At 53.4% G+C, this 13,630-nt stretch overlaps 1 protein-coding gene across 1 annotated transcript in view; it reads left to right on the top strand.

Moving 5' to 3' along the window:
• Positions 1–11,796, top strand: part of Agt (angiotensinogen) — a 12,959-nt gene extending 1,163 nt beyond the window's left edge. Inside the window, exons 2-5 of the mRNA XM_021220160.2 lie at positions 4,172–5,030; positions 8,939–9,206; positions 10,500–10,644; positions 11,270–11,796. Of these exons, the coding sequence (XP_021075819.1) occupies positions 4,202–5,030; positions 8,939–9,206; positions 10,500–10,644; positions 11,270–11,461 (1,434 nt within the window). The 5' untranslated portion in view covers positions 4,172–4,201 and the 3' untranslated portion in view covers positions 11,462–11,796. The remainder of the gene's footprint in view (positions 1–4,171; positions 5,031–8,938; positions 9,207–10,499; positions 10,645–11,269) is intronic.
• Positions 11,797–13,630: the final 1,834 nt, after the last annotated feature.

Below are 13,630 nucleotides of genomic sequence, written 5' to 3'. Positions count from 1 at the left end.
TTTTTTGATTTTTCGAGACAGGGTTTCTCTGTGTAGCCCTGGTTGTCCTGGAACTCACTCTGTAGACCAGGCTGGCCTCGAACTCAGAAATTCGCCTGCCTCTGCCTCCCAAGTGCTGGGATTAAAGGCGTGTGCCACTACACCCAGCCCCTGCCTCTTGATTTTATCACCCTACCAAGCCCAAGATATATATGTATTTATGTGAATGTGGCATATGTGTGTATGATGTGTATGTATGTATGTATGTATGTATATGAAGTGTGGGGGAGGAGCGTGAAGACACAGGAGCCATGAACACAGATCGAGACCAGAGGAGGATACCACGTGTCCTGCCAGCTACTGTCCTCCTGGTCCCTTGAGTCAGGGTCCCTTACTGAAGCTTGGGGCTAGGCTGGCAGCCAGGAAACCCTGGAGATCATCTTGTCTCCTTTCCCCACATCTCTGGAGCTTGGGGACTATGTGGTTGTGACTGGCCTTTCACAAGGGGTCAGGGGACGAGAACCCAGATTTTCATATTTATGCAACAAAGTGTTCTTGCGTGCTGAACCTGCCCTAGGCTCCTCAGTTCCTTATTTGTTTCAAGAGGCAACGTGCGTCATGTCTGGACGCCACTCACAGATTCCACTGTTAGGTCTGAGTCCCAGCTGTGTGACCCGGTGCAGGTCACAAGACTTGTCTGCTCCTCTGCAGATGGCACTGATGATTCTATGGCTGTCCCTGGATAACCTCAGGAAGGTGGGCTAACCTGTGGCACTCAGGTACCTGTGGGAGGCAGACCAGTGGGGCACATAGTAAATACATAGATATAGGATACAGGGTGCTTCTGGTGGCTGTGAGGTACAGAGGAGGTGAGTGAGAGGTGTGGGGAGCCTGAGGTAGACTTTGAGAGGTGAAGATAAAGTGATGACAGAAGACAGCATTGAAAATGTACCCTGATAATGACAGGACAGGCAACATAGCCCTGAGAAGCCACAAGACAGGGACACAGGCGGCGGCTGGTGGGGAGGGAATAGAGGGAGAGAGATCTCCTCTGTTTTCAAGATCTGCTGCAATCTCACTTAGCATGAACTTGACTGGCAGCAGCTTATGGCTAAGAACAAACAGTCACTTGTGCCTAAGGACAAGTGACGCGTTTCCTGTGACAGCGGCCATGGCACAGTCCCCTGGACAGAGGCCGTTCACAGGAAAAGCGATATGGGAAGCATTGTGGTGTTCACCTCCCACGGCTCACCCTGCTGCCTGGACACCCGAGGCAGGTCCTGACCCTACTGTGTCTTGGTTTATAAAGCACAAGGACACAGTTACCTCTCTGCATAGGATGAGCCAGTGAGTACAGGCAGAACTCTCCACTCTGCGTTCCCAAACCACTAAACTTTCTTTGAGAAGGATGGGTGGGGACAGATGTGTGTGTCAAAAGGATGAAGCACTAGAGACTCAGAACCCAAAGGTCCTCGGACCAGTGGGGCGACCAGAGCAGAGCAGAGAGCGCCTTGCCTGTCTGTGGAGGACATTCTATGTGCAGCCTAGGCAAGCACAGGAGTATGGGAGTCCAGGGTGGCCTCGGAGCTTTGCAACGCCACAGTGACATTCTGAGACCATTAACTTAGGAAGAGAAAGGTTTGTCTTGGCTCAGGGTACTGGAATTACAGGTTAAAATCGGATAGACGTGTTGCTCGAGTCTTCTGGGGTGTTGGCTGGCAATGGCAACCACACTTGGCCAATGAGCTGCTTCCGAGGTAGCTAGGAAGCAAAAGCAACGAAGAAAGAAAGACACAGGCCCTTCACCCCCTCTTAGTGGCATGCTCCCAGTGGCCTCGGGGGGCCCCCACTAGGACCTACAATCTTAAATGTCTACACCTTCAGCAGAACAATACAGGCATTAAGATCCTCACACAGGGACCTTTGCGGGTGGTTTGTTGAGGGCAACGGAAGGTGGAGGGTTGTCCATGGAAAGGTAAAGCAGCGGAAGGGAGGGTAAAGGTGACCTCCAGTCAGGGTTGAGGTGCCAAGGCCCAGCAGTGGTGGCCATGGTGAGGTAAGGGGTAGGAAGCCACATGTCAGGCTGGTTCCTTCTAGAGATGTAAGCGCATGTGGTCTGCTTGGTCAGAACTGAAGGATGGATAGAACTCACCTCCCCACACTAGGACCAGAGGAGTAAGAGGTGGGTTTTGCAGAGTCATCTCAGAAGCCTTCCTCTGAGATCCCAGGCTAAGTCTATGTACTGTGGGTGGTAGCTGAGGCTGGAGCTGAGGTTCAGGGGAAAAGGCTATCCAGCTCAATGGACCACCCCATCCCCTGGTCCATGACTGGCCAGAGCCCCAAGCCCTTCCTGTACGTCATAGCCATCTGGGCAGTTGGCAAATCAATTCCTTGCCAACCATAGACCATTGAAACCAACTTTAGGTGAGCAGGCTGGGCAGATGGGCCGCTGTGTGGGATCCAGCCAGCTTGGAGCATGTAACAGGTCTGAAGGACCTGGGCTTGGGCAAGACCTTTGGCTCCCAATTCTGGCTGCAGGCTAGAATCTCATGGACACTAAAATCAACCCTAGGGCACACCCACGTGGATACAAGGGCTCCACAAAGCCCAGTGAGCCATCTATATGTCCTCCAGGAATGAAATCTTTGCCACTTGCATGCCTGGTTCTACCAGGACTGTGCCACAGCCTAGTGTGATAGATAACAAGAGAACCTCCAGAAACCCAAAGCAAGGCATGGTCAGAGCCAAGTTCTCCTGGGGCCCCTCTCTGCCTTCGGCTTGCAGATTTCCTCCTCTCCCTGTGACTCTAATAGATTTCTCTTCCTGTATCCTGATATCCTCCGGTATGTGTGTGTGTGTGTGTGTGTGTGTGAGTGTGTGTGTGTGTGTGTGTATGTGTGCATATGTGTGTTCTCCTGTGTATAGAGACTGGATGACCACCTTTCATGTCATGTCAAAATGGTGTTCATCTCCTTTGAGACAGGGCCCCTGATTGGCTTAGAGCTCGCCTATTAGGCTAGACTAACGTGCTGGAGAGCCCTAGGGAGTCAAGCCCCAGGAATCTACCAGTCTCCAGGGCCTGAGCGCTGAGGTTTCATGCATATGCTGCCACACCTAGTGTTTTTACACGGGTTCTGAGGATCCAGGTCAGGTCCCCAAGCTTGCAATAAAAACACTTCACCAACTGACCCGTAGCCCCGTCCCCTGCTGCTCTCTGTGTATAAGAATGCCAGTCAATTTGCGTCTGAGCCCACTGGGGAGGGTGCCTTTCTTTTTACCTTGTCTTTAAAGGCCCTATAGCCAAATACAGTCACATTCTGATGGACTGGTGGAGCAGGCCTGGAATCCTGGCTGTGGCAGAGGCCGAAGCAGGAGAGTTACAAGCTCAAAGCTGCCCACAATACAGAGTGACTTCAAGGTTAACCAGGGCAACTGATGTAGCTCGTTGGTAGGATGTTTCCTGAGCCTGGGTCGATCCCTAGCCCACTTAGAAACTACAAGTGGCAGAGTACACCTGTAATACGGGAGGTGGAGGCGGGAGGATTAAAACTTCCAAGCCATCCTAATCTATACATGGTGAGTTCAAGACCAGCCGGGGCTGCATGAAACCTTGTCTGGAGTGGGCTGTAATGGTACAGTACCTAACTAGCAACTCAAGAGGTCCTGGACTCCATCCTGGACAGTCACACTCCAGGGCCCTGGAGGTGGGAATGTTAGCGTGGAGATCTGGGAGCAGTTCAGTAGATGACAGTGCTTTCCACTCGGATCATCCTGGGTCCCCACGGATCTCTGACTGCTCTCCTTCTGCTGACTGGCCCCCGCTGTAGGTGCCGTCTCCCGGGCTATCTACGGCAGCCGTGCTTTGGCTTTGAGTGAGTTCTTAAGTACATAGCAAACGAAGGCAGAAACAGATAGCAAGGAATGGATAGATGCACCAGACACATGGCAAACATCGGATCAGGCTCTCAAGACACCCAGCAGAGAAACTGTACAAACACGCTTGCACACCCTGGGATGGGGAGGAAGAAAACTCAGCCTGATTCCCAATGCCAGTAGCTCAGAGAGTGGGAACAGCACATGGCTGTTTAGCCACAGGATGTACGCTATAGCCACTGGGAATACCAGGGTAACTAAAGGTTTGGCTTCAGGGTTCCAAATAATCACTTGTCACTCTCACAAAATGTTTTCCCAGGACACGCAGAAGCAAGTGCACAGATAAGAGATGACTCCCACGGGGGCAGGCCTGAAGGCCACCATCTTCTGCCTCTTGACCTGGGTCAGCCTGACGGCTGGAGACCGCGTATACATCCACCCCTTCCATCTCCTCTACCATAACAAGAACACCTGCGCTCAGCTGGAGAACCCCAGTGTGGAGACACTCCCAGAGTCAACCTTTGAGCCTGTGCCCATTCAGGCCAAGACCTCCCCTGTGGATGAGAAGACCCTGCATGATCAGCTTGTGCTGGCCACCGAGAAGCTAGAGGATGAGGACCGAGAGCGGGCGGCCCAGGTTGCAATGATTGCCAACTTCGTGGGCTTCCGCATGTACAAGATGCTGAATGAGGCAGGAGGTGTGGCCAGTGGGGCCATCCTCTCGCCACCGGCTCTGTTCGGCACCCTGGTCTCTTTCTACCTTGGATCCTTAGATCCCACAGCCAGCCAGCTGCAGACGCTGCTGGACGTCCCTGTGAAGGAGGGAGAATGTACCTCCCGGCTGGATGGACGTAAGGTCCTCGCTGCCCTGCAGGCTGTTCAGGGCTTGCTGGTTACCCAGGGTGGGGGCAGCAGCCAGACACCCCTGTTACAGTCCACCGTGGTGGGGCTATTCACTGCCCCAGGCTTGAGACTAAAACACTCATTCGTTCAGAGCCTAGCTCTCTTTACCCCTGCCCTCTTCCCACGCTCTCTGGACTTATCCACGGACCCAGTTCTTGCCACTGAGAAAATCAACAGGTTTATAAAGGCTGTGACGGGGTGGAAGATGAACTTGCCACTGGAGGGGGTCAGCACAGACAGCACCCTACTTTTCAACACCTACGTTCACTTCCAAGGTGAGGCAAACACTTGGGTCACTGGCTGGTACCAGAGGTGACACTGGGTTTCCATGACATCCCCATGGGTCATGTGCAAGATGAACAGAGGTGACTGATTTTTGTGGTGAAGCCCTGGAGGCTAAAAAAGCAAACTTGGTTCAAGATGGCACAGCCTGTGCCTCCCTACCCAGCTGCCTTTCTGGGCTGCGTCATGTTCCCGAGACTAGAGTGGCTAACCCCCTACAGGAACACCCAGCTTACCCGCTCACACGGGGAGCTGCCCGTGTATCCTGTCCAGGAAGCTGCTCATCCATTCCATGATCTCTTACTACTTGTAAGACCGGGCAGGGGTCTTCGAGGGGCAGGAGATCCTGACCCTCCAGGTTTCTTCTTAAACATCAGCAAGTATGGAGACCCCCAAGGGCAAATGCCTGAGGCAGCACTGCAGGGAGCAGCGCTAACTGTGAGGTGGAAGGGAGTGTGAGCTGGAACAGGCTGGAGAAGGCCAAGGCCAAACATCCTCCCAAAGCCTTGTGAGGTCAGGGTGGGAGCGAGGGTGGAGAGGCTGCGCTCAGAGGTGGCACACCCCGTGAGGATGCTCTTTCTCCAGTGGGCTGAGCAGGACAGTTTTATTTCTAGGAGGTTGGACCTTGGTCCCTGACAGCACTGCAGGTGTGTGTGTGTGTGTGTGTGTGTGTGTGTGTGTGTGTGTACCATCCAAAGGTGTGCAGTGGTCCAGGGACTCTGCGCTGGAAACCTATGCTAGGGCCCCAGATCTTCAAATGGATGGTTACTAGGGGAGGGGTGCATTGGCGGGGCATAGCAGGAAGACATCCCGGCGTGGGGTAGAGGGATCAGGGCTGACTTGGCCACTGTGTCACTATCTTTGCAGTTTATAAATTCACATGGGGAAAGACCTTGGCCTGCCTTGAGACTGGGAAAGGGGGAGAGGCCAGAAAGTCGAGGGAAAGAGACAGCCCCGAGGCTGGTAAAGGGTGGCGGCACCCGTGTAAGTTGGCAAGGAGCCTGGAACTGAGCCACAGTCCTCATGAGAAACCCTGGGAAGATGATCACTGAGAAAGGAGCACTTCTAAAGGGCAACAGTGTCAGTGATGGCTTGTCGTAGAGGATGCCTGTTTTCACATACTCAGACTGCAGAACCAGCCGGGAGGGAATTAGAGGGAGGTGAAGGGAAGGGATGGAGGAGGAATGGGAGGAGGGAGGTGTGGAGGGAAGGGGAGAAGGGTGGAAGGAGGAATGGGAAGGAGGAGGAAAAAGGGGAGGAATGGGAGGATGGAGGAGGAGGAAGGGGAGGAGGAAGAGGAGGAGGAAAGGGAGGAGGAATGGGAGGAGAAAGGAGGAAGGGAAGGAGGAGGAAAATGACAAGGAATGGGAGGAAGGAGGGGGAGGAGGAAGAGGAGGGGGGAGTGAATGAGGAAGGGGAAAAGGAAGGGGAGAAGGAAAAAAGAGGCTGAGGAAAAGAGGAGGGGGAAATGGAGGAAGAGAGGGAGACAGAAGAAAAAGGAGATGAGGAGGGGGAAGGGGGGAAGGAAGGGAGGAGAAAAATGAGTTGTGCCAGTGCTCAGAGGCCTGAATGTTCTCCCGTGCTCTGTCCTGACCTCACTGCTGCCTGGCCTTTTCTACCTATCTCCATCTTCCAGAGGCCTACCCTCTTCCTCACACCCATGAGGTTGCAGATGTGCCTCAGAAACATCAGGTCCCCTTAGCAACAGCCTTGGGGACAGTTAAGTATTTGTATATACTGAAGCCTTGAGGCCTTGGGCTTGTGGTTTCTCCAGTGTTCTTTCCCCAGTACTTGATGTCCCTGGAGCTTGAATGGCCCTGGCAGGTTCCATGACAGTAAGAGACATGACTAGGAGAAGTTTGCTCAGTCCAGAGTAGGGCTGATGAGCAGAGAGGAGTCTGGGGAGCACGGGGAGGATGGGGGACAGACAGTGTCTCTCTCGAAGCAGTGCCCTGTTTCTCATTTCTCTCTCTCTCTCTCTCTCTCTCTCTCTCTCTCTCTCTCTCTCTCTCGTTTGTTTGTTTGTTTGAGACAGGGTTTCTCTGCGTAACCCTGACTGTCCTGGAACTCACTCTGTAGACCAGGCTGGCCTCTAACTCAGAAATCCACCTGCCTCTGCCTCCTGAGTGCTGGGATAAAGGCGTGCGCCACCACTGCCCGGCTTCATTTCTTTTTTTGCTAGAGATAAAAATTCAGTGCTTTCCTCTTAAACTGCAGATTTCTGAGGTCCCTGAAGTGATTGTCAGCGTCTCTCTCATGTGAGCTGCGTGTGTGTGTGTGTGTGTGACAGGGTCTCACTGAGTACCTCGGGCTGGCTTAGACTCTGAAATACTTCTTACCTCAGAGTTCTGGGTGCTGGGATCATGGTGTAGCCGCTCTTGTGGCCTTTAGGGAAGGGCTCTTGTCACTCACCATAGAGAGCTCTGAGGCCAAGACCATTCTACTTCCACAGAGCCCAGCAACCCCCTTCTTGCTGGAGTCACACTGGGGACCCCTGACGTCATACAGCAGGACCAATCAGAGCAGGCACCATGTGAGCCAAGCAGGCCTGCACCTCAATCTTAGCCCCATCTCCTTGAACTCCTAAATGTCCCTTTCGTGGTAAATGGGAGGGCTGGGGGCATGTGTGAGCCAGAAGTCAGTGTTGGGTAGGGCAATCATAAGGAGAATCCAACAGTGTCTGGGTGCAATGCTGGCTGAGCTGGTGGCATCTGGCTGGGGTGGCTCAGCTTGGAGCATGCTTCCTTCCTGTCCTGTCCCTAGTTCACTCCTGTACTCAGCAGCTGGGGGTGGGGGTGGGGACTCATCCCTGCCCCAGAGCCCTGTGCTCAGATGCATTGGTCATTGTAGAGTTACGCTTGTCTCCAGGGCAAGGGATGCTTGACAGTGGAGTCTTGGTCCAGGAGCCTGGGCAGCTGCAATGAAATACGCTGTGTGTGAGGTGGGGCCAAAGTCTCTAACAACCTGTTGTAGGTAGGCAGAGAGAAAGGGCTCTGGTGATGCCACAGAGTTGGGACAGGTCATGGCAGGTTTGTCTAATCCTGTTGAGTGTCCAATCAGAGCAGGCACCATGTGAACCAAGAGCTCTGGGTGCAGTTGGGGTGTCTGTGTCGGCCCACTGATGGCCTCAAAGGACTCCATGTTGAGACAGCGAGAGCAGGATTCAGGAAGCCGAACCAAGGGCTCAGTGTTGCTGGGAATCGAATGCTGCTCTAAAACTATCTACTTTTTTTTTTTTTTTTTTTTTTTGTATATGTGTGTGGTGTACACGTATGCATGCTGTGTGCAGAGAGGAACAGTTTGGGTGTCTTCTATTGTTTTTTTTCCTTATCTGTCTGTCTGTCTATCTATCTATCTAGAGACAGCATTTCTTACCAAACCTGGGGCTTACCATTTCTGCTAGGCTGGCCAGTGAGCTCCAAGGGTCCTTCTATCTCCTCATTCCCAGTGCTGGCAGTATGGTCCTGCATAGCCATGTCTCGCTGTTACAAGGGACTGGGGCTCTAGGTTCAGGTCATCAGGCCCATAGAGCAGGTAGTTATCCATGGAGCCTAACTCTCCAGACCATAATGTCTAAGGTTTGAAAAAGTGAGTTTGCAAACCAGAACGGGTGTGGGTTGAGCTTGCTTGGTCAGAGAGGAACAGGCAGAGTTCTCCAGGTACCGGATGTGGGACCTCGGACTCCACACCATCATGGGCTGTGTCTCCCACTGCTCTTGGGGATCTCTGTGGAGGAACCCAAGTGGCTGCAATTTGCAAAAGTTATCAGGGAGCACCCGAGGGTGAAGTCTCCAGGGCAGTGCGGGCGAGGGGGGAAGCTGAGGCAGGAGCTAGGGTGGAGGAGTCCCGCCCCTGCTTCCCCGCCCCTGCTGAGCTTCTCTTTGGTCTCTGCTGCTTTCAGGAACGATGAGAGGCTTCTCCCAGCTGGCTGGAGTCCATGAATTCTGGGTGGACAACAGCACCTCGGTGTCTGTGCCCATGATCTCGGGCACTGGCAACTTCCAGCACTGGAGTGACGCCCAGAACAACTTCTCCATGACGTGCGTGCCCCTAGGTGAGAGTGCCACCCTGCTGCTGATCCAGCCCCGCTGCATCTCAGATCTCGACAGGGTGGAGGCCCTCGCCTTCAGGAACGACCTCCTGACTTGGATAGAGAACTCGTCTCCTCGGTAGGAAGTGTGCGGGGACCCTTGGGGAGTAGAGTGGCATGAGTGGCATCTGCTGTAAGCTCACACATCGGTCTCTTGTCACCAGCCCCTCCCTCCCTCCTGCCATCCTGAGCAGTGTGGTTGTTATCTGTGAGGCTAAGGGTACTCCCTTCCCCGACAGGGAGGCAGTGAGCCAACTGGGGCTGGTTTAGGGCTGTTCTATTACTGCAAGGAAGCACCATGACCGAAAAGCAAGCTGGGAAGGAAAGGGTGTATTCGGTTTACACTTCCAGATCATAGTCCACCACTGAAGTGAGACAGGGCAGAAACCCAAACAGGGCAGGAACCTGGGGGCGGGAGCTGATGCAGAGGCCATGGTGTGGTGCTGCTTACTGGCTTGCTTCCCCTGGCTTGCCCAGCCTGCTTTATTATAGAACCAGGACCTCCACCCCAGGGATGGCACCACCCACAATAGGCTGGGCCCTTCTCCATCAATCACTAATTAAGACAATGCCCTACAGGCCTGCCTACAGCCTGATCTTATGGAGGCATTGTGTCAAGTTGACATAAAACTATCCGGCACAGATAGGGGCCATTATCTTATTAGCATTTTGGTTTTAGAGAGGGTCCAGCACTTGTGGTAATCCCCTTACCTCTGCTTCTCAAGTGCCAGGGTGAGAGGGATGAGGTGCTCTGTCTGGCTAAAGGCCTGTTAGTCAAAGGTATCTTTGGCTTTTCCAGGGAAGGCGCTCCTTATGCAGCCAGGCTGAGAACACAGGGCACACAGCTGCCCACTACCAGCAAGCTCTCCACAGTAGATGTTCCTGGTCCTCCTCCTGTTTCAGGAGGTTTTGGTTGTGTTTGTTTCTGAGAAGTTCCTTGGGGTGACAATGTCCTGTATTGTTGTGTGACCCTTCCTGGGGAAATGCAAGCAAATATATATTCACTCCAGATAGGGCACCGATTTCAGACCCAAGAATCAATCCCTTCTGAGTAGAATTCGGCCATTCAGAGCATTCATTGCAGTTACTTCATTGGGCAGCATGGGCGACCACTCACAGAAGCTAAACCCCTGGAGCTTCCTGCACAACCTGGAGGCAGCTCTACCAGTCCCCTTTATCACCAGCAGCCATTTCCTGTTTATACAATACTGGGAGGAGCCTGTGCAGCTTCCAGAGCATCTTTCTCCAGCTGTCTTATGCACCTCCTTCCTGCAGGGACTGTTTCAACTCAGGACACTGACTGGCTGAGCACTTAGTCTCTTTTCTCAGTGGGTGGGAGCTTCCCAACCCCCTAAGGGCTTTATCTCCACAGGGCCATCCGACTGACTCTGCCCCAGTTGGAAATTCAAGGATCCTACAACCTGCAGGACCTGCTGGCCGAGGACAAGCTGTCCATCCTTTTGGGTGCTGAGGCAAATCTGAGCAACATTGGTGACACCAACCCCCGAGTGGGAGAGGTGAGTGCCACTCTGGCTGTGTAGTGTGGAAGGGAGGGTGGATGGCCACATGGAGGAAGCTGTGCCCAAGGCCAGCAGGGCAGGAAGGAGAGAGCAAACCCAGCAGGCACTGCCAGGGCTCTCTGGCTCCCAGTGACATGGGGAACAGCGGTCTCCCTTGGCTCTCTTGGCATCTCTAGTTCCAGACCCTTCTCTGTTCCTGCTTAGTCCAGCCTTGCATCCTTCATGAAGCTGCAGTAGATGGGGAATGTCCCATGCCCTGATCTGCAGTTTCTTTGGGGAGCATCTCAACAGAAGACAGAGAACTATGTAAAACAGAATGTGCCTGGATACTGTTGGCATTGCCACGGATGCTGGGAAACAGAGGGGAGTCACTGTAGAAGACATGACCCCACTGTGCTGTTTAGCCAAATGTGGAAGAGTACCAAGATGGCAGGCAAAGATGAGGACAGGGGTATGCTGAACAGCAGCCTCTAAGGGACCTGGGTGCTGGTGCCCAGCCCCCATTTAGAGGACAGGTGTGTTCACACTTCTTCTGGCAGGCTGGACAAGCCGCCCTCGGGGCAGTTGAGCCCAGTCCCTGGCCTGTAATCCCTCCTTAAGGAGAGATCTCTCTGCCTTGCAGGTTCTCAACAGCGTCCTCCTTGAGCTCAAAGCAGGAGAGGAAGGACAGCCGACAGAGTCTGTCCAGCAGCCTGGCTCGCCGGAGGCACTGGATGTGACCCTGAGCAGCCCCTTCCTGTTCGCCATCTACGAGCAGGACTCAGGCACGCTGCACTTTCTGGGCAGAGTGAATAACCCCCAGAGTGTGGTGTGAGGCCTCGTGTCTAGCCTTGGAAACAAGGCCGGTGTCGGAGAACCATCCTGGGCAAAACTCAGTGCTGTCACCCCTGGCTCCCCATCACTTCTAGCGTGGCAGAGGCCGTCTCCTTGGAGACTGCGCTGACCGAGAATAAATGATGAACAGCAGGAGCCTCCTGGGCTGTGGGTTTGTTTGGATACTGGGGTGACAGCCAGAAGCTGGCACTCTGCACAGGACTGCCACTCTGGAACAAATTTGGACCAAACAACTGTTTGTGACACCAGAAAGCATCCCCTTTTTATCTGAGAACAGAAACTGGGTTTTAACATTAAAATGCACATTGTCCCCTTGTTTTGGGTCTGTAATTAGCTGAGTATGAGACCATGACCTCCAGAGTCCTACAATGACTTACGGTTTCTTATCCCTGGCACCATGTTTTGAAAACATATTCCTCACTGTGCTGAGGATTGTCTTTCAGTGATAAGCTAAACACAGTATTATGGGCAGAGCAGACATGCTTGGTTTAGCTGACAGGCTGAGCAATGTTCCCGAAGCTCTTGACAGGGAGGCCAATGTGTGCCGGCCAGGTGGTAGAGGAGAGAGCTGTCACCAAGAGGCACTGAGAAAGGACCTGGGTGGAGGGAGCTTCCTTTACACCGAAGACACAGGGCTGCTACTTGCTTCTCTGCCTGTCCCCTTGAGATTAAACCTGCCGCTTCCAGATCGAGGAGTGTGCTGAAGAAGGAGCAAGACAGGCTGAGGTAGTGGTGTGTGTGTGTGTGTGTGTATGTGTGTGTGTGTGTGTGGCAGGCTGCCTCCTCCCTGTTACAGACTGGGAAGCAGGTAAACAATATAGCAGGTTATCCACAGGAAAAGGCCAGAGAGTACAGTAGAACCCGCAGGGCACAGACAGTGGGGAATCCTGTGTTAGAACATGGAGTCGCCTCTCTGGCCTAAGCTGGAGTTTTGACTGTGCATGAGAATAGCCTAATCTCATAGACAGGGCTGCCCTGGAGCTTGGAGTTGAGACCACAGGGTCCTGTAAGGACAGGTGGAGCATAAAGGGCGTTCCTGTGACCGGGGTCCACCCTGAGGCTCGGCTTCTGTCACCCTAGTCCTGTTCCCTCCGGAAAACTCCTCTCTGGCTTCCTGTACCATGAAGGTAATTTGCCTTGTGAGTGTAGCAGTCTAACTAGTCCATCCCCTGCTTGTGCCAGACAGCATAGTGAGGGACCTGTGTACCGCGGTTAACTAGAAGCCAACTCCTCACTCTCCCTGGCCTATGAGCTTACAGGGATGCTAAGAAAGGCCCTGGTTCAGAGGGAGGTGGCATGAACTTCTTATCGCTGTGACAAAATAGCAGACAAAACAATGTAAGGGTTTATTCTGGGTCATGTTTGAGTGGTGGGGAGAGTGTAGGAGCGGGGCACAAGACAGCTGGCCACTTCCAGTGAAGACACACACATGGACATCTCACACACACACACACACCACACCACAGCCACACATGGGGAAGGGGCGGGGTCGAGGCTGGTGTTCATCTCATTTTCTTAGTCCATGGGATGCTGCTGTCAACTCTTAAGATGGTTCTCCCACATCACTTAACCCCCCCCCTAGAAACCCCCTCACAGGCATGCCCAGGGACTTGTTTCTTGGATGACCCTAAGTTCCATCAGGCTGACAAGATGAACCATCCTAGGAGTCGATGGGAGACAATAGCAGTGAACAGGTACCCAGGCTCTGAGGTTGGTCCCTTATGGAGCAAACATTAGTCCTCACTGAAGACCACTGTCCCCACAGCAGCCAGGCTCATCATTAGTAGATTTGCTTGTTCCCCACTCCTCTTTATAGGGCTTGAGCCTGGCCTGCTAATCCACCTGGTGTCAGTGCCCTGGTGGGACACAGCACAGCTGAGCTCTGCCTTGTGACTGAGCTAGAGGCCAGCACAAGCCCTGCTGCTCACAGAGACCTGCAGTCCTCAGCATGGATGGCTCTCCCCAGCTTTGCTGGCTTGGCCCCTCAGTGCTCCATGGGTCCTCCCAACAGAGCACAGCTTGAGCCATAGGCGGTAACACACATTGAGTTTGAATGTTTGCCTCTACAACAGAATCACTTCTTCCCAATCAGCTGCCATATTCGTGGTCACTGAAAGCAACTTGATAAATGAATGCATCCCTCTAGGTT

Source organism: Mus pahari, chromosome 20, assembly GCF_900095145.1.
Source record: "Mus pahari chromosome 20, PAHARI_EIJ_v1.1, whole genome shotgun sequence".
In the NCBI taxonomy this organism is placed as follows: domain Eukaryota; kingdom Metazoa; phylum Chordata; class Mammalia; order Rodentia; family Muridae; genus Mus; species Mus pahari.
This window is presented reverse-complemented; position numbering and strand designations above follow the sequence as displayed.